The 27,052-nt window shown below is 35.9% G+C and overlaps 1 protein-coding gene across 1 annotated transcript in view; it reads right to left on the bottom strand.

Moving 5' to 3' along the window:
* LOC148953338 (pre-mRNA splicing factor cwf19l2) overlaps nucleotides 1-27,052 on the bottom strand; it is a 269,907-nt gene that overhangs the window by 42,215 nt on the left and 200,640 nt on the right. The window contains exon 12 of the mRNA XM_089087930.1: nucleotides 5,131-5,340. Coding sequence (XP_088944056.1) covers nucleotides 5,131-5,340 — 210 coding nt within the window. The remainder of the gene's footprint in view (nucleotides 1-5,130; nucleotides 5,341-27,052) is intronic.

Below are 27,052 nucleotides of genomic sequence, written 5' to 3'. Positions count from 1 at the left end.
GACATTATTTCGTATCAGGTGAGGTGGGAAACACTTCAGTGACCATAATTTCACAGCCATTTAATTTATGATGAATGCTCCGATGAACAATTATTGATCACCAGCATAAATTGTATCCTAGCTTTTGAATAATTAAAGACGTGTCCTATTAGGTACTTAGAATTTTTAGTTTATTTTTAGTAGGTTAGTGTAACAGTTTTTAACCACCTTTTGCCAAAATTCATATCTGTTCATGCAAAAGGCGTCGGTTTGCGTCAACAATTGTTTTAAACTCGCCTGGAGATGATATTATGCAGAAACAGAGGTAAAGCCTGTTTTATTTGGGTAGCTAAGGGTAAAAGTGGCATGTGTGTGGTATGTGCTTCTTCTTTTGTGCTATTTTTACCTTAAGTTACGGTTTAAAAAAAAAATAAGAGAACATTAAAATTTCGGATAAAACTCGTATCTGCCAAACATTTCAAAAAAAAAAACTCAAAGAAAGGAGCGACTCGGTCCAATAGTAACTAATCGAAACTCTAAAAAAAACGGAAAATTGACAATTCATACATAAAAAGAATTGCCTTTTTATGCTGATCCCAAATATATAAAAATTTATTAAGTTTAATATTACTCATCAAAAGCTACAAACAACAGAAAATTTACATGATTTTCGAAAGGCAGGGAAGAGCCTGCCCAAAAAGTCAAGCAATCTTAATGAAAATCACACCATAAGATTAAGCATATCTGAGAGCCCGACTGTAAAGGTTCCAGGCTCCTATCTACAAAAATGCGGAATTTCGTAAATTTGCCAGAAGAAAGATCTCAGATGCGTGTTTATCTTTTTTTTTTCCATGGGTGATCGTGTCGAACCACTGGTCCAAGGAGATCGGGAGACAGCTCATTCGAATAGGAATCAACAGTTCTAGTTCCCTTTTTAAGAAACCAAAAGGAATAGAGGGCACTAGCCCTCCTCATATGCCCCTTTTTCCACATAGGCATAAAACCGAAATATTGACATAGCCATTCGATTTAGCATAGTGGGAATGCCCAATAATAACACATTATCAATTTCCTGGTATGATTTGGAAAACGGTCAGAAATTAAGAAAAAAAAAATTGACTGAAAGTAAAAAGTAGCGTTAAAAACTAAAACGAGCAGAAATTATTCGGTATATGAAGGGGACTACCCCTACCCTGACCCTCGTTCTTGATACTAAAGTTTGACTTTGAAATGACAAAAATTAAATAAAAAATACAAGTTTCTTTTAACTGAAAGTAAGGAACGACGTCAAAACTTAAAACGAACAGAAATTATTCCGTATATGGAGGGGCTGCCCCCCCCCCCACTCAACGCCTCGCTCTTTACGCAAAAGTTTTTTATTGTTTAAAAAAACAGAGTTGTGAGAAAGTAAAACTTTAGCAGAGCGAGGCGTTGAGGAGGGGGCAGCCCCTTCCATATACGGAATAATTTCTGTTCGTTTTAAGTTTTAACGTCGTTCCTTACTTTCAGTTAAAAAAAACTTGTTTTTTTCTTTAATTTTTGAACGTTTTTGAATTAATTCAGATTTTGATTTTGGCTCACCGTACATGAATAATTAAAACTAAATTCTCATATTAATTTTACTTTTATTTGGTTAAATGACTTTCTCGAAACTTGTTTAATTTTATTTACGAACGTTTTTATTAGTAATAAATATACGTAACTTACGAAATAACTTACTTAACAAACTTCTATATTTACATATTTTTAATACGCATAGTAGGGGATCTGCCCCCTAGTCAAGACCTCGCTCTTTACGCTAAAGTTCGAATTTTGTTCCAACTCTTTAAAAATGACTCCTTAATCACAAAGGCCGTTATTTAGAATAAATAGCTCTTATGGAAGTACTAAAAAATCTTTGGCTTAAAGAGCGAGGTATTGACTAGGGGGTGAGCCCAATCATATAAGTAATATTTTTTGTTCGATTCAAGTTTCGATGTTGCTGCTTACTTTCAGTTGAAAAACTTGTTTTTTTTATATTTAATTTCTGATCTTTTTTTAAAATAATGCTGGCAAGTCCGGCGTCCCCCTCATAGCAGTGTCCCTTACCCCATGAAAACTTCCTTCATGGAAAGATCCTCCAAAATAACCCCCGACCCCCCCACTACCAGAAAAAATCCCTCCTGAAAAGTTCTATATACTTCCAAGTAACCAATACTATATGTTAACATCAGGTGAAGTTCATAACTTTCAGCCCTCCCCCCGGAGACTTCGGGGGACTAAGTCCTCCTAAAAGACATAGTTATCATATTTTCGACCATGCTGAACAAAATCGCAATCTCAAAATTTTGATAGGGTGACTTTGGGAATAAAATTAGCGTGGGAGGGGGCCTAGTTGCCCTCCATTTTTTTCTGGTCACTTAAAAAGGGCACTAGAACTTTTAATTTCCTTTCCAATGAGCCCTCCCATGATATTCTAGGACCACTGGGTCGATATGATCACCCCTGAAAAAAAACAAAAAACAAACACCGTGATCTTTCTTCTGGCAAAAAATTCAAAATTCCACATTGTTGTAGATAGGAGTTTGAAACCTCTACAGTAGGGTTCTCTGGTACGCTGAATACGATGGTGTGATTTTCATTAAGGTTCTTTAACTTTTAGGGGGTCTTTCCCCCTTTTTTCAAAAATCAGCCAAATTTTCTCAGGCGCGTAACTTTTGATGGGTATGATTAAACTCGATGAAACTTATATATATAAAATCATCATTAAAATCTGATTCCTTGTATGTATCTATTGGTATCAAAATCCCGTTTTCTAGGGTTTCGGTTACCATTGAGCCGGCTCGCTCCTTACTTACAGTTCGTTACCATCAACTGTTTGATTCTTCAAGAAATACTGCTCAAACACCAGGAGCGTGGAATTAGCGAGAGAAGCGTTTTTAAAGAACTAAGACTTTAGCGTGAAGAGTGATGGTTGAGGGACGGTAGTCCCCCTCATATACAGAATAATTTCTGTTTGTTTTAAGTTTTAATGATGCTCCTTATTATCAGTCAAAATAACTTCCTTTTTTTTATTTAATTCATACAAAAAACGTCTGTGGATGCCAAGCGCGTAAATTCTGAATCTGAAAATAAACAATAGTTGTTTGCAATCCGTCTAAAGACAAGTTGATGTAGAATTAAAAAAATAAATACTGTTTCATTTGGGTAGCTGAAGTATAAAAGTAGTGTTCGTGTGGTATATGCTTTTTTAAACTATTTTTACGTTGAGATCTATATCAAATGAAATAAATAGTTTACTGTTGACCTTTTAAATTTTTGTGACTTGACTCTTATAAAAATAAAAATAATAAGAAATAAAAAAAATAAATATAATATAATAAATATAATATATAATAATAAATATAATATAATAAATAAATATAAATATAATAAATACTAAGGTCCTTTTGTAAGAGTAAGTTGCAAGTGACTATAAACCAGTTTTGCACGATAAAAAAAAGACTCATCGTCTAATCTATTCATCCTCTGTCAACTTCTTTTTTGAGTTTCCACACCGCCAACAAGTTAGCAATGCATTGGAAAATTAATCAACATCAAAGAGAATTTATTTCAAGTTCGTAAAAAAACTCAAAAATACCAAAAGAAAAATTTCTCAGCCCTCCCTCATGTTTTAGAGCCAAGTTTCAACAATTTAGTTCTTGTTCTTTTTTTTTAGCTTCCATATCGTGACGTTACTTCCTACTGCAGAACAACACTTTTTTTTTTTACTCAACTACTTCTTTTTTTCTTTTCTTTATCGGGTTCATCCGTCTGTATCTCAGTAACGGTAAGCAAAGATAAATCAAAACTTTGATTGGGATTGTGAGACAGAGAAAAACAAATCCTCTGAATTTTAAAAAATTTCCACATGCTTCTGAAAAAAAAAACATAATTTTTTTTTCTACCTTACTAAACAGTAGACAGAACGAGCAGGTCTTCACTGTGAAGGAGTATTTATTAGAGATAATTTAGTGTCGGAACCACGTAAAGTAGAATATGGAGCTATCTTTTCAACATCTGAGACCCCATAAATTTGAGACATATTTTTAAGAAGTAATTCTGAAGAGATCTTTTAGGAAATCCCAAATTTCGATTTTTTATTGCATTTTTATGAAATTTTCGATTAAAATCAGACTTCCTGAGATTTCGTATGCAAAAACTTGACCTAGAAGTTTACTAAAACAAGTCCAGCTTCATTCGGCTTACAGGTAAGGGAAAGGGAGGGAGTTTTGCAGAATATTGGCATTTAACCGAAATGGTTTGTCGGATCTAAAGCGAACTTGATGAGCTGTAAAACCTAGTATCGTTTAGATACTAGACCTAGCCTAGTTTAGACCTAGTCTTTTAGATATGAACTAAAAATGACCTCCGTTGGCAGGGGGAGATCTTGCCCTGTAATTAGAACACCCACCAGAATGAAATGCCCGATCAGAATCAAACTTACTGAGAAATGAAACCTATTGTCCTATTATCCCTTTTAGGGTCAGCAGCCTGACCACTGTTGGGGGTAGAAAGGTAACGAAGTTTGTATACAATTTGTATACTCTAGTCATTCTACACGGTAATAGCTAGATTGCAGCACACATGTCATATTTTTAGAGGCGTAACTGGTAAAACACGGACGGGAGCGGTTGACATCAAGAGTAAGTGTTCTGTTCTTGCCTTTTGGAAGTTCGTAACCAATTCAACTTTTGAGTAAAGGATACATCCCCTTTTGTTTGTCGCGACACCTACATGAATAAGTTTTCAGTGTCTGTTTAATTAATTTATATAAAAAATATTTATTCACAAATAAATCATAAACCAAAATTTGGTGGGAAGCAAGAACTGATGTCACATTTATGCTATTCCGATGATCAGGGTCAATTCCGTCTCTGTTGGTAAGGGGGGAGGGTGATTACATTCTATTATCAGATCAAATATAAGAACGATTACTCAGATATCAACCAAATTTGGCGGCAAGTGAAGACTGAAAAGTGTTATTGTGCAAAACTGAACGTTATATAGACCAAAAATAGTTAAACTTTTTAAATCAGCCAAAATCCTGAACATTCCTTTTGCTAAGAAACCTAAGACTGAACAACCTGACTATTATTGCGTAGAAAAACCGAAATATCAAAGCTAAATTACCTTAGATCCAACTGAAACAATTAAATGCTTAATCGTTTCTCTGTTATCAAGACAACGATTACAACCTTCCAGTGCACGACTTTGCTGTTTATACTCTTTTATTGCGTGTTGTTTATCTTTTTCGGCTTGTCTAGCATCACTTTCGTCCATCTGGGCCCTTGAAATGAAAACCTCATCAACAGTGTAGTCCTCATCGGTCTTGTCCAGACCCTAAAACAATAGTGGTAAGTTCATGCACTCAGAAATAACAGCATCAGAGCTGTTTGAAAAGCACAAAAAGAAAACTACAGGTCAGCCATGGTTTCGAATTGTTATTATATTTATATTTGATTGGTTCGATTTTTTTTGTCTCTTCTTAAATTACAATTTTTTTAATGTTGTCGCTGTTTTGCAAGTGTAAATTTTCTTTTGTTTTTCGTTTTTTCTCCCATTTGACGTTACATTGTTTGCCCACGACTACGTTTATACCTTCAGATACAGTGCATCTGGACTTACCACAGTTGCCGAATCATACACAAACGGTTCAGTTAATAAACTGGTTAAGCAGGTAGAATAAATAATGATCTTTAAATATAGCTTTAAATATTCAAATGGTTTCTTTATTCACTTCCAAAATTTTTGTAAATTGAAGATTCTCAGCATACTGTGTTGTTCAGCAATAGAATAATATTTTAGATTAAGTTCGTCTTTATAGTGTGAACTCTACACTGTTCTTCTATGAATATTTCTACTGGTCGAAAACTGTTTTACAACACTGTCTGAATTTGGCATTAATCTGGAGACTAAACTGTAAATTGTTCAGAAGTCAAGACTGTCAAAAACATAAAATCTAATAAAAAACAAAATTTCGATGTGATTGTGTACATTTTCATGATTTTATGGTCCCTGTTGTGATTTCATTACATAAAAGGTTCTAAACATATTCTGTTATCCAGCTAGTAGATGATTTTTTTTTGTATTTCACAAAAAAAAGTCATTATAGTGTCAACACTACACCGTTCCTCGAAAACTATTTTCACATCTCGAAAAACTTATATTTACATAATCCTATGATTGATTATGTGACTATATTACATACAAAATTCAAAGGATAAGTTTGGTTTTCATTTGTTTCATAAAAATTCCGTCACTATAGTATGAACAAAAAAATTTTTTTCAAAACAGTTTTTACAAGTAAAAAACTAATTTGCCTGGGCTTGCCTTTATTCTGAGGACGCCATTATAAATAGTTGACTTGCCCATGCCCAGCTTCATAAAAATACTTGTCGGAATAGTTGAAGACTACACAATTTTTCCACGACTGTATTTGCAGATCGTAAAACTTATAGCTAGAATTCTTTCACCGATACTTCAAGAATAAAGGCCATAAAAAAGTTATTTTAAAAAATTTCGCGCATTAAGCATATTCATGCGTAATTGCTTTTAAAAAATGTAATTTTCATTTTAATTGTTTTACAACACAATAAGTAAGTAAAACAGAATTACCAGCTATGTAGCGCTCAGAAAAGCTTTAGGAACAGCGCTGCATAACGTCAGATACTGTGCTGAAAAGCAATTGGCAACATAGTCTGCTATCCTGCCTACTTGGAAAGCAGCATATTTTTGGTACTTGAATTTTGAATTATACAAGAAATTGAGGAAAATGCAGAATAAATTTTAATTTCATTAGAGATTAAGAAGACAATTAAGAAAAAAGATACTTGTTAAAAAAGGAAGGAGGTAAATGGAGATGGTAAAAAATATATAAGCAAAAAAAAAACATTTTGATAAATCACCATTAATTAAATCACCATTCATACTATGGCTCAGCATTGTTCCCTTTTTTTTTTGCTTCTAGTATGTCCAATTATCGTCCAAAATAAAAAAGTATGCGGATTCTTTTTTGTACGGAAGTAAAGTTTGAGTTAAGTCTTTGCGACAGCATTTTGAGTATTTCAGTCAACTTTAATTGGTGTTATGATTATCTTAAAAGCCAGAATGCAGAAACCTCTTTTTTTCCTTGGTCAGTGATGAAGATTTATGCCAAACTCAGTATTCCCATTAGTACTTTCCATCTTGATTCAGTTTACTTGGAATCTTCCTTCAAATTGATAGAAGATTAGAAAACGAGGCTTGGTAGCAGAAAACTGGAAAGGCAATTTGCTTGAAGAGAACCAATGAAAATAGTAGCTGAATAGGGAAGGGGGTAAATTTTCTATTACAAAAAAGTGAAGAAAAATTTTAAAAGCATTTATTTCATTTCAATATTATAAAAAAAACAGAAACCATCACAAAAAAGGCCAACAGGTCACTTACAAAGAGTAAAAAAACAACACTATAACAACATATCAACAGGAACCTAAACGCAACAACCACAACATATTTACTGCATACACACCCTAAGGTCTCTAGACAAGATTGGACACATTGAGTCAAGCGAAGAAAACAAGGCTTGTCTACATTTGACAAGATTTTGTCTACATTTGTATTTCAGTTTTGGGTTCTTGCACGAGTTTTGCGAAAGGCTCGTATCAATGTAGAAAAACTGGCATTTCAATGCTACAATTTTGCAAGGCTGAGTTATACTGAGAACTTCTGAGTTCTCAGTAGGGGCCACCCCCAGGCCAGTCAGCGCGTCCCCAGTTGGCGGATAGGGGAACGCCCTGCAGATATGTAGGGTACCTCATGGGTAGTGAGGCGCAGACCAAGGGGGGGCCATTCTCTGGGGGTCTTGAAATACAGCTGAAGTAACCTTGTCTGGGGGCCTTAAATCAAGACAGAGGATGGGGATGACTCCGTTAATGTACACTGGGCAGGGCCCATCGGCGTATGAATACGTCCCGTCAGTCACAAACCTTCCCCCAGCAATGGGTTAAATTGCTGGTGTGGCAGGACACCAAAAGGGCACACTATCGGTAATAGATACAGTCGGCCCCTGCTATGGACAGAGAGAAGTGGCTTACCGCTGTCCCGAAGCCAGCCAAGAAACCCCTTCTTTAATTTTAATGATGAATATGAATACGAATAAGACATCAAATATGAGAACCAGTGCTACCGCGTCCGGGGTAACCGACGATAATGCGTTAAGAGATATCGCGTCCGGGGCAGCCGACAAATTTACAATTGTGAATCACCTGACTATATCTACGTTGACATCCCCAACCCTGGAGGCTATGTTCTATCTAAAAGTAACTATATCAATTGGTAACCTTAACACTAGAACCCTCGCTAAACAAGGAAAAACAGACCTACTCCTAAGAGAGATAAAACGGTACAGCTGGGACGTTATCGGTCTCGCCGAAACCCATCTTCCAGTTACTGGCGAAGATAAACATGGAGATGTTACCCTTCTACTTTCGGGACGTAATGATAAGAAACATCGACAAGGTGTAGGTTTCCTACTGTCTAATAAATCCAGAAAATCCTTAATCTCCGTAACCCCCTCACGGAATGGATCATCATGATCCGCCTGAAAGGTTCACCAACCAACCTCACAATTATCCAAGTATACGCTCCGGATTCCAGCAGAGACGACAAAGAGTCTGAACACTTCTATCTCCAGCTTCAAAGTCTGGTTGATTCTGTCCCTAAAAAGGACATAATCTTTGTCATTGGTGACTTCACCGCCATCGTCGGAAACAACCACACAGGACACGAAGATGTAATGGGCAAATTTGGACATGGAAAAATGAACAGAAGAGGAGAACGCCTTATCGAATTCTGCAGTGACAGCGATTTAGTCATTACAAACACACTGTTCAAGCACAGACCTCGCCGTAAGACATCCTGGACCTCACCGGATGGAAAAACTAAAAACTTAATAGACAACATCCACGTGTCTAGACGTTGGAAAACGTCTGTCCTAAACAGTCACGCTAGCTGGTGGCGACTTTGACAGCGACCACTCGCTTGTCATGTCTAGGTTCAAAACAAGACTTAAAACAGCATCAAAGTTATCTCAGAAAACCCCAAGTTTCGAGTAGATCTACTGAACGACGAAAACACACGTTTGACATATATCACCATTCTATCCGAGAAAAATTTGGAGCTCACGTTGAATTCTCCACCTATCCTGTCTAAGGAAGATATTGACAACCTGGTGACTAGCAGCACAAATATCATATGTGATGTCGCTCATTCCACACTGGTTACCCAAAAAAATATTCAGAAACCGTGGAAAACAAACGAGATCATTTCACTCTGCGACGAAAAGCGCCAACTCACGAAGAAGCAAGATAAAGAAAGTAGGGACCGGTACAAGCAACTCAAACGAGCTGTTGAGAAATCCATCAGACGTGCTCATCGTGTTTTTATTAAAGAAACGTGTGATCAATGTGAATCGGCCTTCAAAAAAGGAGACCCCCACTACATGTATAGAAGAGTGCGGGAATTGGCCAAAAAGAAGGACATCAAAGCGTTCTCCCTTCTCGACGAACATGGAAACCAAATACAATCCACAGACGGAATCCGCTCTCGATGGAAAAACCATTTTAAAAATAAACTGAATCTGGACATCCACCCAGACCCAACGATTCTCAACACTTTCCCTATAACCTCTACAGATCCAAGTCCTCCCCCTCTTCACTCTGAAATAGAAGCAGCTATCAGAGACTTGAGAACAAACAAAGCTGCCAGCCCCCATGGAATCCAGCCCGAACAACTGAAAGCAAACTGCAAACCACTCCTTGTCCTTTACCACAAAATTGCCACAGCTGCTTGGAAAAAATGTCACTTCCCCTCACCTTGGTGCGAAGCCACGATAATCCCCCTGCATAAGAAAGGCTCTAAAGCTGTCTGCAACAACTACCGCCCAATAAGTCTTACCAGCCACGCAGGAAAATCCTCACAAGAGTCATGCTCGGGCGTATACGAGCCATTTCCTAACTAGTCATTCCGGAATACCAAGCCGGCTTCCGACCTAATAGATCAACAATCGATCAGATATTCACTATTCGGCAGATCATGGAAAAGTATAGCGAACTTGGCCGCAGCATCTACCACCTTTTCATAGACTTTAAACAAGCTTTTGATCGGATATGGAGAGAAGGTCTATGGCACATCTTTCTTCACTTTGGCATCTCAACCAACCTGATCTCGCTGATCAAAGACATGTATAAGAAGTTCAGTAGCCGCGTCATGACTGGAGAAGGACTTACCGAGAGCTTCAAAACCTCTACCGGAGTACTTCAAGGTTGCCTAATATCACCGGAGCTGTTCAATCCCTTCCTAGCTGCAGTCCTTTCACTCACAGATAACCAGCCCGGCGCCCATGTCGGAGGAGTGGTGATAGACAAACTGGCATATGCTGATGACATAGTCCTAATAGCCGAGTCCCTTCAAGATCTACAATCTCAGGCTAACAGCGTTCACTCGTCCACCAACCTCTTCGGGATGGCAATCAACACCTCAAAAACGAAAGCCATGCGCTGTTCACGCAAATTCGATTCACAGGTAAATCTCAGCTTTCAGCTTGGTGAAGGTACCATTGAGTGGGTGGAAGGCTTCGCCTACCTTGGGAGCTTACTTACTTATGATAACAACCAACTCAAAGACATCAAGAGACGCCTGACACTCGCGAACTCCAGTTTTAAAGCTCTGATGCCCATCTAGAGGAATAAGAACTTAAGAACAATTCTCAAAATGAAACTCTTCTACTCATTATTCCAATTGCCATTTATGCCTGTGAATCCTGAACGCTTAAAACAGACGATCAACGCCGCTTAGCTGCCTTTGAAACTAAATCACTACGACGCATCGCTGGTATCACCTACCACGACAGAATCCCCAACTTCAAACTTCTCCATAATCTAAAAGTCAGGTACCCAATACTGGACAGAATTAAACGGCAGCATCGCAAATGGCTTGGACATACACGACGCAAGGCTAGCTCTCGCCTCCCAATGATAATCTTCGATGGACGAGTACACGGTTCTCAACCCAGAGGTCGCCCTCCGAAAAGATGGAAAGAAAACTTCTCACCTTACAATCTGCCACAACTCTGCCGCCTGGCCGACAAAAGAAGCACCTACAGGAGGCACAGCAATGAACTGGTTAAAGAAGAGGCCCCAAAACGACCTTCAAGGACGGATGGGACATAAGTAAGTAAGTAAGTAAGTACGAGAGTTTTTCAGTGTGTCTGTGTGTGCAATCTGGATCAATCCTCACTTTGTTGATGCTTGAAAATCAGGCGTTCTTCAGACGGTATGACAGTTTTTCCAGTGTGTCTGTGCGTGCAACCTGGACCAGTCCTTAGTTTGTTGGTTCTTGAAAAGTAGCTGTTTCTCAAACTGTATGACAGTTTTTTCACTGTGTTTGTGCGTGCAACCTGGACCAATCCTTAGTTTGTTGGTGCTTGAAAAGCACCTGTTTTCGATTTATATGACAGTTTTTTTACAGTTTGTCTGTACGTGTAACTAGGACCAATCCTTTGTCTGTGATACTCTCAGTTTATTTCAAAGGAGATATAGATATTTTACAAAGGAGTAAGGTAGAACATTTGCTTCTTTTACCTAATATGCAAGAACCCAAAACTGAAATACAAATGTAGACAAAATCTTGCCAAATGTAGACAAGCCTTGTTTTCTTCGCTTGACTCAATGTTGGTGAAGGTTGCACACACCGACACAGTGGAAAAACTGTTATGAAGCTTTAAAAATAGTTACTTTTCAAGCACCAACAAAGTAAGGATTGGTCCAGATTGCACACACAGACACACTGAAAAAACTGTATTACAGTTTGAGAAACAGCTGCTTTTCAAGCACCAACAAACTAAGGATTGGTGAAGGTTGCACACACCGACACAGTGGAAAAACTGTCATACGGCCTAAAAACAGTTACTTTTCAAACATGAACAAACTAAGGATTGGTCCAGGTTGCACGCACAGACACACTGAAAAAACTGTCATACAGTTTGAGAACAGCTGCTTTTCAAGCACCAACAAACTAAGGACTGGTCCAGGTTGCACGCAAAGACACACAGGAAAAACTGTCATACCGTCTGAAGAACGCCTGTTTTTCAAGCATCAACAAACTAAGGATTGGTCCAGATTGCACACACAGACACACTGAAAAACTTCCGTACAGCCTTAAAAACAGTTACTTTTCAAGCACCAATAAACTAAAGATTAGTCCAGGTTGCACGCACAGACACACTGAAAAAACTGTCATACAGTTTGAGAAAAAGCTGATTTTCAAGCACCAACAAACTAAGGATTGGTGAAAGTTGCACACACCGACACAGTAGAAAAACTGTCGTACGGCCTAAAAACAGTTACTTTTCAAACACGAACAAAGTATGGACTGGTCCAGGTTGCACGCACAGACACACTGAAAAAACTGTCATACAGTTTGAGAAGAGCTGCTTTTTAAGCACCAACAAACTAAGGACTGGTCCAGGTTGCACGCACAGACACACTGAAAAAATTGTCATACAGTCTGAAAAACGCCTGTTTTTCAAGCACCAACAAAGTAAGGATTGGTCCAGATTGCACACACAGACACACTGAAAAAACTGTATTACAGTTTGAGAAACAGCTGCTTTTCAAGCACCAACAAACTAAGGATTGGTGAAGGATGCACACACCGACACAGTGGAAAAACTGTCTTACAGCCTTAAAAATAGTTACTTTTCAAGCACCAACAAACTAAAGATTGGTTCAGGTTGCACGCACAGACACACTGAAAAAACTGTATTACAGTTTGAGAAACAGCTGCTTCTCAAGCACCAACAAACTAAGGATTGGTGAAGGTTGCACACACCGACACAGTGGAAAAACTGTCGTACGGCCTAAAAACAGTTACTTTTCGAACACGAACAAACTAAGGATTTGTCCAGGTTGAACGCACAGACACACTGAAAAAACTGTCATACTGTTTGAGAAACAGCTGCTTTTAAATATCAACAAAGCAAGGACTGGTCCAGGTTGCACACACCGACACAGTGGAAAAACTGTCGTACGGCCTAAAAACAGTTATTTTTCAAACACGAACAAACTAAGGATTGGTCCAGGTTGCACGCACAGACACACTGCTAAAACTGTCATACAGTTTGAGAAACAGCTGCTTTTCAAGCACCAATAAACTAAGGATTGGTGAAGGTTGCACACACCGACACACTGGAAAAACTGTCGTACGGTCTAAAAACAGTTATTGGTCAAACATGAACAAACTAAGGATTGGTCCAGGTTGCATGCACAGACACACTGAAAAAACTGTCGTACAGTTTGAGAAACAGCTGCTCTTCAAGCACCAACAAACTAAGGATTGGTGAAGGTTGCACACACCGACACAGTGGAAAAACTGTCGTACGGCCTAAAAACAGTTATTGGTCAAACACGAACAAACTAAGGATTGGTCCAGGTTGCACGCACAGACACACTGAAAAACTGTCGTACAGTTTGAGAAACAGCTGCTCTTCAAGCACCAACAAACTAAGGATTGGTGAAGGTTGCACGCACAGACACACTGAAAAACTGTCGTACGGCCTAAAAACAGTTATTGTTCAAACACGAACAAACTAAGGATTGGTCCAGGTTGCACGCACAGACACACTGTCGACGTTGAGAAACAGCTGCTCTTCAAGCACCAACAAACTAAGGATTGGTCCAGGTTGCACGCACAGACACACTGAAAAACTGTCGTACAGTTTGAGAAACAGCTGCTCTTCAAGCACCAACAAACTAAGGATTGGTGAAGGTTGCACACACCGACACAGTGGAAAAACTGTCGTACGGCCTAAAAACAGTTATTTGTCAAACACGAACAAACTAAGGATTGGTACAGGTTGCACGCACAGACACACTGAAAAAACTGTATTACAGTTTGAGAAACAACTGCTTTTTAAGCACCAACAAACTAAGGATTGGTCCAGGTTGCACGCACCGGAATACTGGAAAAACTGTCATACAGTCTGAAAAACAGCAGACGAAATATATAAGAGTTCCAAATAGGGACGAATCCTTTTATTAGACAGTGTAACAAAATTATAAACAAAGGCTCTAAATATTTCGATGATACAGTCGGTCATAGTTAATAACATATCAAAATTAAAACAAACTATATTTACACTTAAGAAAATATTCACTTCAGGGTCGAAGCAAGTTATCGGTCCATTGACTTAAAAGTTCATTATCTGTTCTTCAATCTCGTTATACTGCGTTGAATAAAGGTGGTACAATTTTCTTCAAAATTGTAGGTCAAAGCATGTTACCGGTCCATTGACTTAAAAAATTCACTAATTATTCTTGAATTTTGTAATACTGCGTCGAATATTCTTCTAATTATTAACTTTGGATCGGTCCAGGTTTCACGCACAAACCCACTGGAAAAACTCTCGTACAGCCTGAAAAACAGTTACTTTTCAAGCACCAACAAACTAAGGATTGGTCCAGGTTGCACGCACAGACCCACCGGAAAGTGTCTTACATTCTGAAAAACAGTTGCTTGGCGTGTCGAGGCATCTTTGTTGACCTCTTATTACATTCATGTCAACCACTATATTATTGTTTATCATTAAGTTGAGCAGCAGCACTACTGCTTTCGGAAATTTCTTTTCTCTTGACCAGCAGTTATAAGCAGTTTGAAGTTTTCTGATGTAGTCATCGAGACACAAAGACAAAACAAAACTGTGGTAGCTCCGAAATAAAACTTTTTACCCTTGGTTCCCACTGATACGATTTTTTTTACGCAAAACAGATAGCCGATACAGGAAAATCGCAAAAAAATTTCACACAGAAACGGTTCACTGCTGCCATTGAAGCGAAAAAAATATTACGAGATATTTAAACAGAGAAACATAATATTTTATCTCATAAAAATATTATGAGATATTTAAACAGCCAATGCATAGGAATAGGGTAAATCAAGCGGGAAATCGCATCAGTGAGAACCCAGGGTTAAGGTTTATCTGCCGCTGCGCTGCCTATTCACAGAAAAATTATTTTAAAACAACACAGGAATTCACTGGACACTTACAGATTGTCAGATGTCTCCCAAGAATGGCATCTGAGAGTTCTGTATCACCTCTATCTTTTATTACTTGTGGCTCATCAGTTGCGTTCTGATCGTTGCTTCCATTATTCCCGAATTTTCGGGGGTTTCCCCGAAAAACAAGCAAAATGGAGGGGCGAAAACGCTTGGGCCTAGAAGTGTCAAAGCTTTAAATCTGACCCTGGTCCTAAGCTTTTAATATTTGAATGTAAGACGACAATTTCGATATCATTTGATAGCTGAGATTCAGCTTTTTTCCATCTACAAAATTACATTTTTGGTGTTTGCTGTGCATTTTCAAAGATTGAAAAATACGTTGAAAATATGCAAGAAAAATGCAAAAATATGAAAATTCTTACTGTTTTTAAAAAAAGTTCAGATCACTTTCTAAGAAAATACCTAAGTAATGCCATAATTCTGGCTAGGTGAATAGATAGGACTGAAATTAATGAATCCATTTGTATACGTATCTTGTCATTTTGGTGCAAATTACAGCTCCAGGCTTGTCGCAAAATCGTAGTTTTAACAGAGAACACAAATTTAAATAATCCAGTAATGGAAGAATCGTGGACAAAACAGAATTTTCTTTTCCAGAAATTAATCAAGAAAACTTTTTCCACAAAACAAGTTTTTCAAAGAAAAGTAAAGAACTCCATTAAACCAAAAATGAGGTAAAATAAAATCAAATAATCTACCAAGCGTGAAACTACCACAAATCAGCATCGAGAAAAAAATGAAACCCAAATCAAACAGAAATTACAATAAATAACCGAGTCAAAATCAAAACGAGCAGAATTAACACGAGTAGGGCTCATAACCCCTATGCCTTCCCAAGGCCAGAACATAATTTGCACTTTACTGGAAAAATACAAATGTTTTTACTTTTACTACTACTACTACTACTACTACTAACAACTCACCGCAGCACCAAGCCGCCCGAGGCCAACACAGCTACGCACGCTCCTCCTCCATCCCAATCTATTCAAAGCCTCCCTTTTTACACCCGCCAACAAAGTTCCCATTTCCTTCTTCTGATCAATCTTTTCATTACCCAACTTCCCCTTTTCATCTTCACTTATTCCTAGCCTTAGTGACTTAGTCTTCTTGACATTAATTTTCAAACCTATTCTAGCACCCTGAACTCGCGAAACCTCTAAAACTTCATTCATTTTGCTCATACTTTCATCTAGGATGCTTAAATCATCACCATAATCTAAGTCCAGGAGACTTTTCCCTCCCCATTTAATTGCGTGGTCTCCCATTGCCTTTCCTATGCTCCTTAAGACAAAGTCCATCAAAATATTCCAAATAAAGGGGGATAGAACACAACCCTGCTTAACTCCTGATTTAATACAAAACCAGCTGCTAACCTCATTTCTTACCTTAACCGCAGCAGTGTTATTCGCGTACATAGCACTAATCAGTTTAATGTATTTGTCTGATATATCATACAAGGATAAGATCTTTACTAAATCTCTTCTATCAACAGAATCGAACGCTTGCTCATAATCTATAAAACTGAGGACCAAAGGTGTTTGAAAACTCAGGCACGTCTCAATTATTAGCCTAAGAGTGAAAATTTGGTCGACACATCCTCTACCTTTCCTAAAACCGCACTGTTCTTCTCTTAATGCTTTGTCTACGGCATCTCTTAGTCTAAAAATTATCATATTACTAAGTAATTTACTACCTACAGAGACCAGACTAGTGCCTCGATAATTACCACAACTCAATTTTGTTACCTTTCTTATAAAGTGGCTTAATTAAGGTTTTCCTAAAATCGTTAGGTACTTCCCTTTTTTGAAAAATCAATTTTTTTTTACTTTTATAACTTTAATAAATCATATAATATTAACATTTGATTACTAAATATCAGCATATGCATATTAAACTGACAATGCACATTCATTTGTATTGGGGTAAAGCTTTCTAATTTAGTTAATTATTAATTTAGTAAAAATATGTAAGACGCAAATACGAAGTTTGCATATGTGCCTCTTTATTAAGATAAGGAATATATTGAGCAAAGTATCTGCTTAACAGGAAACTGAGAAATGACAACTACTGAATAATTGCGTCGATTGGATAAAGGACGGTGGGGTTGATAAAATTTATAAAAGATAATTTTTAGGGGAAGGGGCAAATTTAGACTGATACTAACTTTATGCCGGACTGACCTCTGGTCCGTTGTTTTTAGAAATATCTTTGAATATTGTCGAATCATTGTAAGTGTCTAAATATCCTATTATATGTTATTGTATTTTCCCGAGACTTGTGGTCTACTTGGTACAGCCAGTCTCAGTAGAAAATATATATGTGTTATTATTATATGTTAACTGAATAAAAGTATTTTGTTATGGACAACCTCTATACAATCTACCTTTAGCCCCTCGAACATACCCAGCTGGTACACCTGATTAGTCCGGTCATGGCCTAAGGCACGCTACCAAAGTTGAATTAACTTAGGACCAGATTGTATCCTTCTTTGAAAGGGAAAATTTAAGAATCTACGACTACATCACCTTAAGACCAGTAAAGACACTTCACAACAGCTGGTGGCCATTGGAAAAACTGGGTTAAGAAGACTAGATACAAATAGTAGATTGAAATAAAATGGCTTTACCAGAGGAAAAAAATGACTTCCCTATCAACAATACTTGAAATTGCAAAAAATTATGCTAGAATACGCGGGAAATTAAGACGTAGATGAGTTTATCGAAAAATTAAAAATTTTCGACGAATTAACTGAAGCGTTTGAGGATAAGGTCAAAGAGCAATGCGTTGCAGACAGATTAAAGGGAAGCGCCCTTAAAAATTTTGAGGCAATTAAGGAAAAAGAGCCCAAGGACATCAGTACTCTAATTGAATCTTAAAACAAAATTCATAGAGACAACCATCTCCGAAAGGCTAAGAAAAGAGGTAGTCAAATTCAATACCTCAGCTAGTATCAGAGAATATGCAGACACAATTTGTTCTGTGTGCTTACAATTAGAGAAAGGCGGAAATGACGAGACAGTACAGAAAGTACAACTACATACTTTTACCCAAGGGTTAAGACTAATATTATCACGGAAACCTGAAAATTTAGAGCAGGCTACAATACTAGTCGAAACAGAGGTAAAAATTGACGAAGCTATGAAAAAGTTTGACCAGATGTCAATAAATAACACTGGAGCCCAAGAAAGTATAAAATATGAAAGGGGACAGAAAAGGGTGAGCTTTCAGGAGCCAAATCATGAACCAAAAAGGCGCGACGGAGGCCAAGGGTTGCCGTCTAGGGAAATAGCTGACATATTCCACGACCTTGAGAGATTAGCAGCTAATAACTATAGGAAATATGGGCAACCTCCCCCACCAAAGACAAATAGTTGGGGAATGAACAATGACGGATCAAAAATATTTAGAAGTAACCAGGAAACAAACAAACAATTTAAGAGAAAATTTTATTGCCATTATTGTAGCAAACCAAACCACTATGCAGCAGATTGCTGGCATAGAATACGCAAAGAAGGCCAGAAGTACAAGATAAACACCCAGTTTAGAACGAAGGGGGGGCATAACTTTAGGAAGGCAGAGAACACATAATGCTTGGCAATAACCTAGTAATATTCCTAAATGTAGACATAGTAGGCAAACGGTTAACAACACCCAGAGTCAAAGTAGGAGCACTGAAGAAAATTGGGATAATCCCAGAAATTTTTGACCAAACAGTGGGCATTTAAACGGAGAAACCAGCCTGTAAGGGTCGACAGAGCTGTTTCCTTACAAAGACCCCTATATAGTTTAGAATGTTGTGATACAAATGCAAATAATAATAGTCTACCGATTCTGCGTTGTTTTAAAATTAAGTATTTTCAAAATTTACAATGTTTACTAGATACAGGTGCATCTAAATCATTAATTCGAGAGGAAGTTTTTAAGAGGTTTCCTCCTAGTGTCAAAAATCGCGTAAGCAGATGCCAGAATACCCTGACATCAGTGACAGGGCACAGGCTGACAATCTTGGGAGAATGTCCATTAAAATTTAGTACAGGAGATAAAGAAATAACAGTAACAGTAATAATATGCAAACAGCTACAATTTCCTTGTATTCTAGGAGTAGATGCCATCAGAAAATATGGGATCGTATGGGAACCCATATCCGATACAATAACCATAAACCAGGCAAATGAAAATAATAGGCGAATTTGCGTAACAACAGATAACGAAAGTGCCGATTCGAATTATAACCTAAAAATAAGCGGAAAAATCACAATAAAAGGGGGAACAACAGCTCAAGTTCTAGCGACATTAAATGCAAAAAAAAGAAAGGTTAAAACAATGGATGCCATGATAGGAGGATACACCATAAAAGAATACCCAATGATTTTCGTGGAAAATCAAGTTATAAAAATTGAGAATGGTATAACATACTTAAAACTATCAAATCTAAGTAGTAATAAAGTCCAGTGTAACCAGGTAAAAAATTGATTAATGGAGAATATTTAGAAATTTTAAATAAAATCTCTAAACAGTCCGGAATTAAGCATAAACTTCATAAGTCACGAATAATTATACGTATCGAAATTAACAACAAAAGAAGCGGATGGAATGTCGAAAACGGATTTTTTGCAACAATTTGATTTAAGACATTTACCGGAAAACGTAAAAACTCGGGTGGAAAATATTCTTTGGGATTTCAAATGGACTTTTGCAAGACACAAGCGGATTACGGATTAATCACGCACAAGATATCAACAGAGGGCCCTCCAATCAAAAAGTCACCGTATAAAACACCTCATCATTTAAAACCATGGCTAGAAAGCCAAACAAAAGAAATGGAATATCAGGGAGTAATTAAAGAAAGTGTTAGTGATTGGTGTTTCCTACTAGTGATAGTCAGGAAAAAAGATAACACCTGGAGATTATGTATAGACTTTAGAGCACTAAATGCCGTCACGGTTAAAGACGTGATGAAGTTACCAAGAATCTATACGATTTTTCAGTCGCTAAGAGGTACAAAATATTACACTAGATTTGAAATAATTGCACGACATTGGAAAGTCGCTTTAGAAGAAGAAACAAAGAATAAGGCAACAATAATCGTAAACGACGGAAGAACGTTCACATTTGAACTTATGTCTTTCGGCATATCATTTAGTCCAAATTATTTTAGTCGACTAATGAATTTGGTGTTAAGAGATAACGAACCAGGAAGGAAAAAAGATACCTTGGCTTATTTAGATGATGTAATTTTGTTTAATGAAAACTTGGAAGACCACTTGGTAGGACTTAGAAAAATACTGGAAAAGTTTGAAAAAGCAGGCTTAAAATTAAAACCAGAAGAGTTAAAAATAGAAGTACCAAACTTAGTTTTTCTTGGACACCTGATAAACCAAGGTACTATTTCACCAAATCCAGAAAAATTTACTGTCATAGAAAATTTACAGCCTCCTAAAGATCAAAAAAGCTGCAGATCAGTTTGTGGTTTGTTAAGCTATTTCAGACGATATATTAAAAATTAAGCAACAATAGCGCAACCTTTGACAAACCTTTTGAAAAAATTCGAATGTCCAGTGGACGCAAAACAAGCGCTAAATGAAAGAAAAAGGCAAGTATTACTGGCACCAATACTTAAACTACCAGATTTGTCACAAGATTTCTGTTTGCAAAAAGATGCTTCGGGGTACGGTATAGGAACCATATTATTAAACATAAATTCTGAAGGAGTAGAATCAAAAGTTCTAGACGCCAGAAGATCACTGTCGGAGGCAGAAAGAAAATATTCAACAGTTGAGAAGGATTATTTAGCAGTTGTAGTTTTTACAGAATATTTTCGACAATTTTTACTTGGAAAAAAATTCATTTTACGCGTAGACCAAAAATGATTAATTTGGCTACATACGATGCAACGGTGACACGGCTGACACGGTGGATACTGCGTCTGCAAGCATATTCATATACCCCAATATATATGAAGGGCCGTACAAACATTTTACCAGACTATTTGTCACGAAATCCAGATACGGAAGGAAATTTGATAGTAACCATTCTGAACGAACTGGAAGGGCTAGAAATACTGTTTAATGAAAATATTTCAAATCATCAAGATAAAGACGATTTTTGTTTAGAGATGAAATTTTTTTTATCAAAAGGAACGAAATTGCCAGAGCACTTTAAACATTTTTTAAAGAACTTAGATAATTTTGATCTGGACAAAAGGAAAAATCTTTTGGTAAGATATCATAGACCATCGCAAGAATATAGAAAAAATGACTTAAAAATTATGCCAGTAATTCCAAAATCTCTGGAAGGAGAAATTTTACAGATGGCACAAGCAACGATTGGCTGTCACATGGGAGAAGCAAAAACTATGGGGAGGCTGAAAGGAAATTTTTATTTTCCAAAAATGTACTCAAAGGTAAAAGCTTTCATACAAAAAGCTTGGCAGCTGCCAAGAGTGTGCCAAATAAAAGTCGCCACCAAGGAACCCTAGTGCTCAATTAGTTCAACAGCCCACCGCTTCAAGGTTAGGAGGATTTATGTCAATAGACATTTGGGGAACAGGAGGAAGTTTACCAGTTTCCTAGAAAGGAAACAGGTTTGTCCTAACCATAGTCGACCATTTTAACTCGTATTTATACGCTTTTCCAATTATAGATGAAACGACAAAAACCATTGCGAAAGTTTTCGGTAAATCGCATATTTCTGGAACACGGAATCTTTCCTAGAGTTTTACTTAGCGACAATGGGCCATGTCTTAGAGCCAAATATTAGACGAAATTACAGAATATCTGGATGTTCAACGATGGTTTACCTAGTCTTATATGGCCGCAGCTAATGGGAAGGTTGAACGTAAGCATAGGGAATTAGCTTACATGCTGGGAATACATGCAAGAGAGGAAAATGAAAATTGGGATGAACATTTACCATTTGTAGTCTTTGCAATAAATACGGCTTTTTCACGTTCCTTAAAAGAAACGCCAATTTTTTGCAACATATAAGAGATCCCAGAATTTGTTTAGATGAAATACAAAATGATAGAACATATTACAACCTAGACCAATATAAGCAAGAGATGGTGATGCGAATGAAAAAAGGTATGGAACAAGTTAAAGACAACCTGGAAGATGCGAAAACAGATCAAAAAGAAAAATATGACCGAACAAGCAAAAATAAAACAAGTTACTGTTTAGTAGACTTGGTTTATGTGTACAAAACTAACCTGGAAGGAACAAAAAAGTTAAAACCGAAATGGGATGGACCCTACAGGATTATAAAGATTCTACCAAATAACTTAACATATGTTCTAAAGCATCAGTATAAGGAGAAGGAAGAAGTAGTACACCACAATAGAATGAAAAAGGGATATTTTTCAAAACCGTGGAAAACAGAACCTATTCTTTCAGACGAAGAAATAGAGCAAACAGTTTCACCAGTATATATCAGAAGACCATATGAATTTTATGACCTTTTTAATTACCACAAAAGTTGGGAGGAGTGGAAGGAGTATTTAGCCCGGTCTTGGCTACAAAATCTCCACAACAAACAAAAGAAAAGGGGAAATATTCAATACTCATCCGATACTACATACGAAGACCATCAAACAAAGAATACGTGTTTAGGACGTGATGAAACAGTTATCGAATTAACAGAGAAACACATATTTCAAAAAACCAACGAACTATAGAATCTATATGCATTAATCTCGTATAAAATCTCGACGCCAAATTGACCCTTGAAACAGATGTCTTCCTCAAGAAGCAAGTTAACAGAATGTGACCGTGATAATTCTTCTACAGAAACAAATATCACTAAACCAGGGCCATCGTTAAGAAAACCCTCTTTAAAAGAAAAATTATGGAGAAAAGTTACGAAACCAGAGGGGCAGCAACATGTTCGTTTGTCAGCAGCACAAGTAGCTAAATCCCTTTTGAAAAAGCCCAAACATTAGGAGAAGCAAAGATGAAAGACATTTGACATGGCAACATAATTGCGATCGAATTCAGAGCCTTGTTAACCATACTATAAAGACCACGGAAAAACTTGCAAATATTATAAAGAAGAAAAGCAAAAATTTGGGGTCCAAAACTCGGACGGAGAAAGGCAGAACAAGCGTAGCCCCCAGCAGATTAATATTTGAATAAAACGACTGTAACGAAAAAAATAATAAATAAAAATAAAACGAGTAAAAAGCCTCTAAAGAACTATCTATATTTTCTTTCTTTTAATCGGTATTTAAATAACATCAAAGTTTTCATTTCAATATATGTCACCAGTTAAAAAAAATTATTAAAAGAAATTCAAAAATTTTTTAGCCTAAATACTCGTAAGATTCCCAGAAAAGAAATAAGCTCCAATCTGAAGTGACATCATAGCTTCCTGCAAAAATTTTGTTTCCGAGACGAGATAAAACTTCGCGAATGGTGTAATGACGAGACTTGTCAAAACGAATTAGTCTCCGTACCATAAAAGAAATTAATAAGGCCACGTAACTTATTAATAGGTGTTGTGAAACTAATTAAATTATACATATTTAGAATCAGCATTAAAAGGCAATTCTTTTGATATGTATATTGAAAAAATATATTTTGGGGGGATAATTAAAAAAAAATTGTTTTTGAAGAATTTTAAAATAATTATAATAGGAAAAACAGCAAGAGTTTACATTAATTGCACAATACATGTACAAGCTAGCTGTAGTCTTATTAAAATTAGTTATAGTAAAATATAATAATTTTTTTTATTAGTTAAACTAGGTGAAAAAGAACAAAAAAAAATTTAAAGAAAATAATTAAGCGCTATAAAGATCTCAGCAAAAATTAGAATAAGCTTAGAAGGAAAAAAATGGTTGCTAAGTAAAAGGAAAAAAATATAAAAATATGTTATAGCCTAAAAACTTACCAGGAGGAGTAAGCCAACGACAAAATCCATTAAAAATAAGCCGAAAAAAAATTAACCCCATCATCACAAGCAAACCACAGTTCATAGTTCAAGATAATCATTTTAACTCTAGCGATTTTTTGGATCTGAGAAAACGAACTGGCACAGGAGAATCATAGTATAACAATTGGTTTTCACCTGTGCCAACCCAAGCACCCAAATCCGAAGCCCCCTAACAGAAACTAAACGTATCCACTTTTTCTTTGAAAATAAAATGTAACATTACACAACAAAAGAACTTGCAGTAATGAACAGAAATTCATTCATACAACGTTCCCAGATTTAAGCTTATCAATAAACCAGATAGTGGAAATCGCATTCAAAGCTATGTAGCCTTGCCAGGGGAATTATTGTCTCTCTTTCTTTGGCAAATAAAATAGTAATTAAAGCTGGGATAAAATTGGCAACCAGTATATCGTAAAAATTGTTTTTTAAGGAAGAAATGAGAAATAGCAAATGCGGGGCAAAACTTAATTAAGTGTTCTAAAAAAAAATTAGCTGAAAACTACAGTACTTTTCTAACACAAAGACTTTCGGAAGAAAAAATTTAATAATTTAAAAAATTACAGGCTAAAAATATTGGACACCAACCCCCACCTTTTAAAAATAAGGAGAAAATAGGAGGTGCCATGTAAGTGCAATTAGCATAAATATGTTGTAAGGGTTTTTGAAAACTACATAAAACAAATAAATATGGGAATAGGAAAGACATTTTCTACTGCAAAATCGGAAAAGACTGGAAAAAACCCTAAGTATTCAATGAAATAAAGAATCAAAAAAAAAGAGAGGGGTTAAAGTGTAAAAAATATAAAAACGAGATTAACAAGGAAAATCAACTGAATGGACTCAGTTAAACTCTGTTATACGCATATATTGAACTGACCGAACGAGACTAGTATGAAAATTGTACTAAATAGGTACAAAATAAGTAGCATTAGTTCTACGGAGCCACCGTTACGGTGGTTAACGCAGGCCAAAACTTATAAAAATATTGGGGAAATGCTTCAAGTGGACAGGAAAAAATTTTGCTCTCTTTTATGGGAGTCGTGTTCATAAAAATTTCAGAAATTGCCTGAAAAAGTAAAAGAAGGCACGGCATTTTGCTGCAGAAGGGCCACTTTTCTGATAAAATAATAGCCCAAGAAGTAAATGTGGCCACACAAAAAAGTGTGGCAATACTATAGATAATCAATTATTGTGTGTGCAGGTTCAGAATAGTCCTTTTAGATGTAGCCCATGGCAAAAGGACCTGGAAATGTTATAAGGAGCTACCAGAAGGCAGTCCTGGTAAGCAAACCTTCAGAGTACAGGCAAGAGCCATTTGATAATGGTATAAAAGGTAAAAGGTGAACAGCAAAAAAAAATTTTTAGCTTATCAGATCTAAACTGTAAAGGGAGCCTTATACCAAATGGACATTAAAGTTGAAAAAAAGAGAGATTACAGACAAAAACGTTATAAAACTGTCTCAAGTACCAAAAATTCGAAAAGAATTAGAAAGCTCAAAAGTCTGAAAAGTTTGAGCAAAGTCATGTTATATGAACTATTGCTAAGCCCTATATAGAGGCTAATCACAGTTATCAGTTATAGTGCATAAATCTATTTGTTGGAGTTGCTTTTGTTTTGTAAATATTTTAATTGCAGTTAGGACTTATCATATAAAAGTCTTGACAGACTTATTTAAAAGTTGTACAAAGAATAAATATTGCAGTGATTAAATAAATTATTAGAATACATAATTATTATTTGTTTTTAACAATTAAGTTATGTATCAACACAACTTCTGTTAATATATATATATATATATATATATATATATATATATATATATATATATATATATATATATATATATATATATATATATATATATATATATAACCTAACTATCCATGTAAATATAGTGAATTAAAAGTTGAGCATTTGTTTTTTTATTTTTATATCATTCAAGAAGTATTCTACATTAATACTTCATAAGCAATTAACACAACAATAATTGGAATTAATTCCCAATGCTAGTCTATACCGTGTTTTATTTTTTTTTAATGCTTTATGTTTTAACCAGTAGTTAAATATCCTATCTAGTTTTGCGAATAAAAACAATACTTGTGTAAGTTATTACACATTGCTTGTATATATATATGCTCTGTTTTAATTTACTTTAAGTTTTAACTAGTGATTTAATGTATATGTAAATGTTTAACTTCGAGTCAACGTATAAATAATTTTTATTATGAAATAATCCGTTAAGTATTAAGTTTGAAAGAATAAATCCAAGAAGAAACTTAAGGTTTCGATTTAAGTGAGATATTATTTTTGGAGTAATTAAAAAGAGGAGAAAGTAATTAAAAGTAATTAACTTTAAAAAAAAGAATGCAGTGATATATACAAATTTTGAGTGTTTCTTTCTACTGTATATGTAAAACTATATGCTTTATGTGTATACTAATGTAAATATTCATTTTGGATACAGCCTCAGCTATTTTTTTTTAAATCAAATTTTCCTTATCATAATTTCTTATCCATTTTTTTTCAATCCTATTTTGACATATTTTTGTAAATAAAAAATTTTTAAGCCACTTCAAATGTATCCTTTACTGTCATCTTATACCATTGGACACCAAACAATACTTGATCGACTGATATTTTGGAGACTATCGCAGTATTACAGACTTTACTAAAAGTTCATCAGAAACTGAGATAAAATCAGAACTTAATTTAGGCCTAGATAATGTGCTACTTAGCCCAAATGGCTTATGTTATTGAAATATGTGAAAATGCTTTGTGCTGGAAAAATATGTGAAAATTAAAAAAAAAAATCAAAACAATGTTATGTGTAATTTACCCAAGGTATTTCTAAAACGAAAAATAAACAGTATATCAACCACATCACAAAGATAAATTAAATTATTAATGGGAATTAAATTTAAACTCAAATAATTCATAAACTTTTCTAATATAATTTGAAATCTAATTTAAGCAAAACCACTAATATAATGTTTAAGCTGCTTGGGGTCAAGTTAAAACAGAAGATGC

Source organism: Artemia sp. Qi Xiang Cuo, chromosome 4 (assembly GCF_049724085.1).
Source record: "Artemia sp. Qi Xiang Cuo chromosome 4, ASM4972408v1, whole genome shotgun sequence".
In the NCBI taxonomy this organism is placed as follows: domain Eukaryota; kingdom Metazoa; phylum Arthropoda; class Branchiopoda; order Anostraca; family Artemiidae; genus Artemia; species Artemia sp. Qi Xiang Cuo.
Note: the sequence above shows the minus strand (reverse complement) of the source record. Positions and strands in the feature narration are given on the sequence as shown.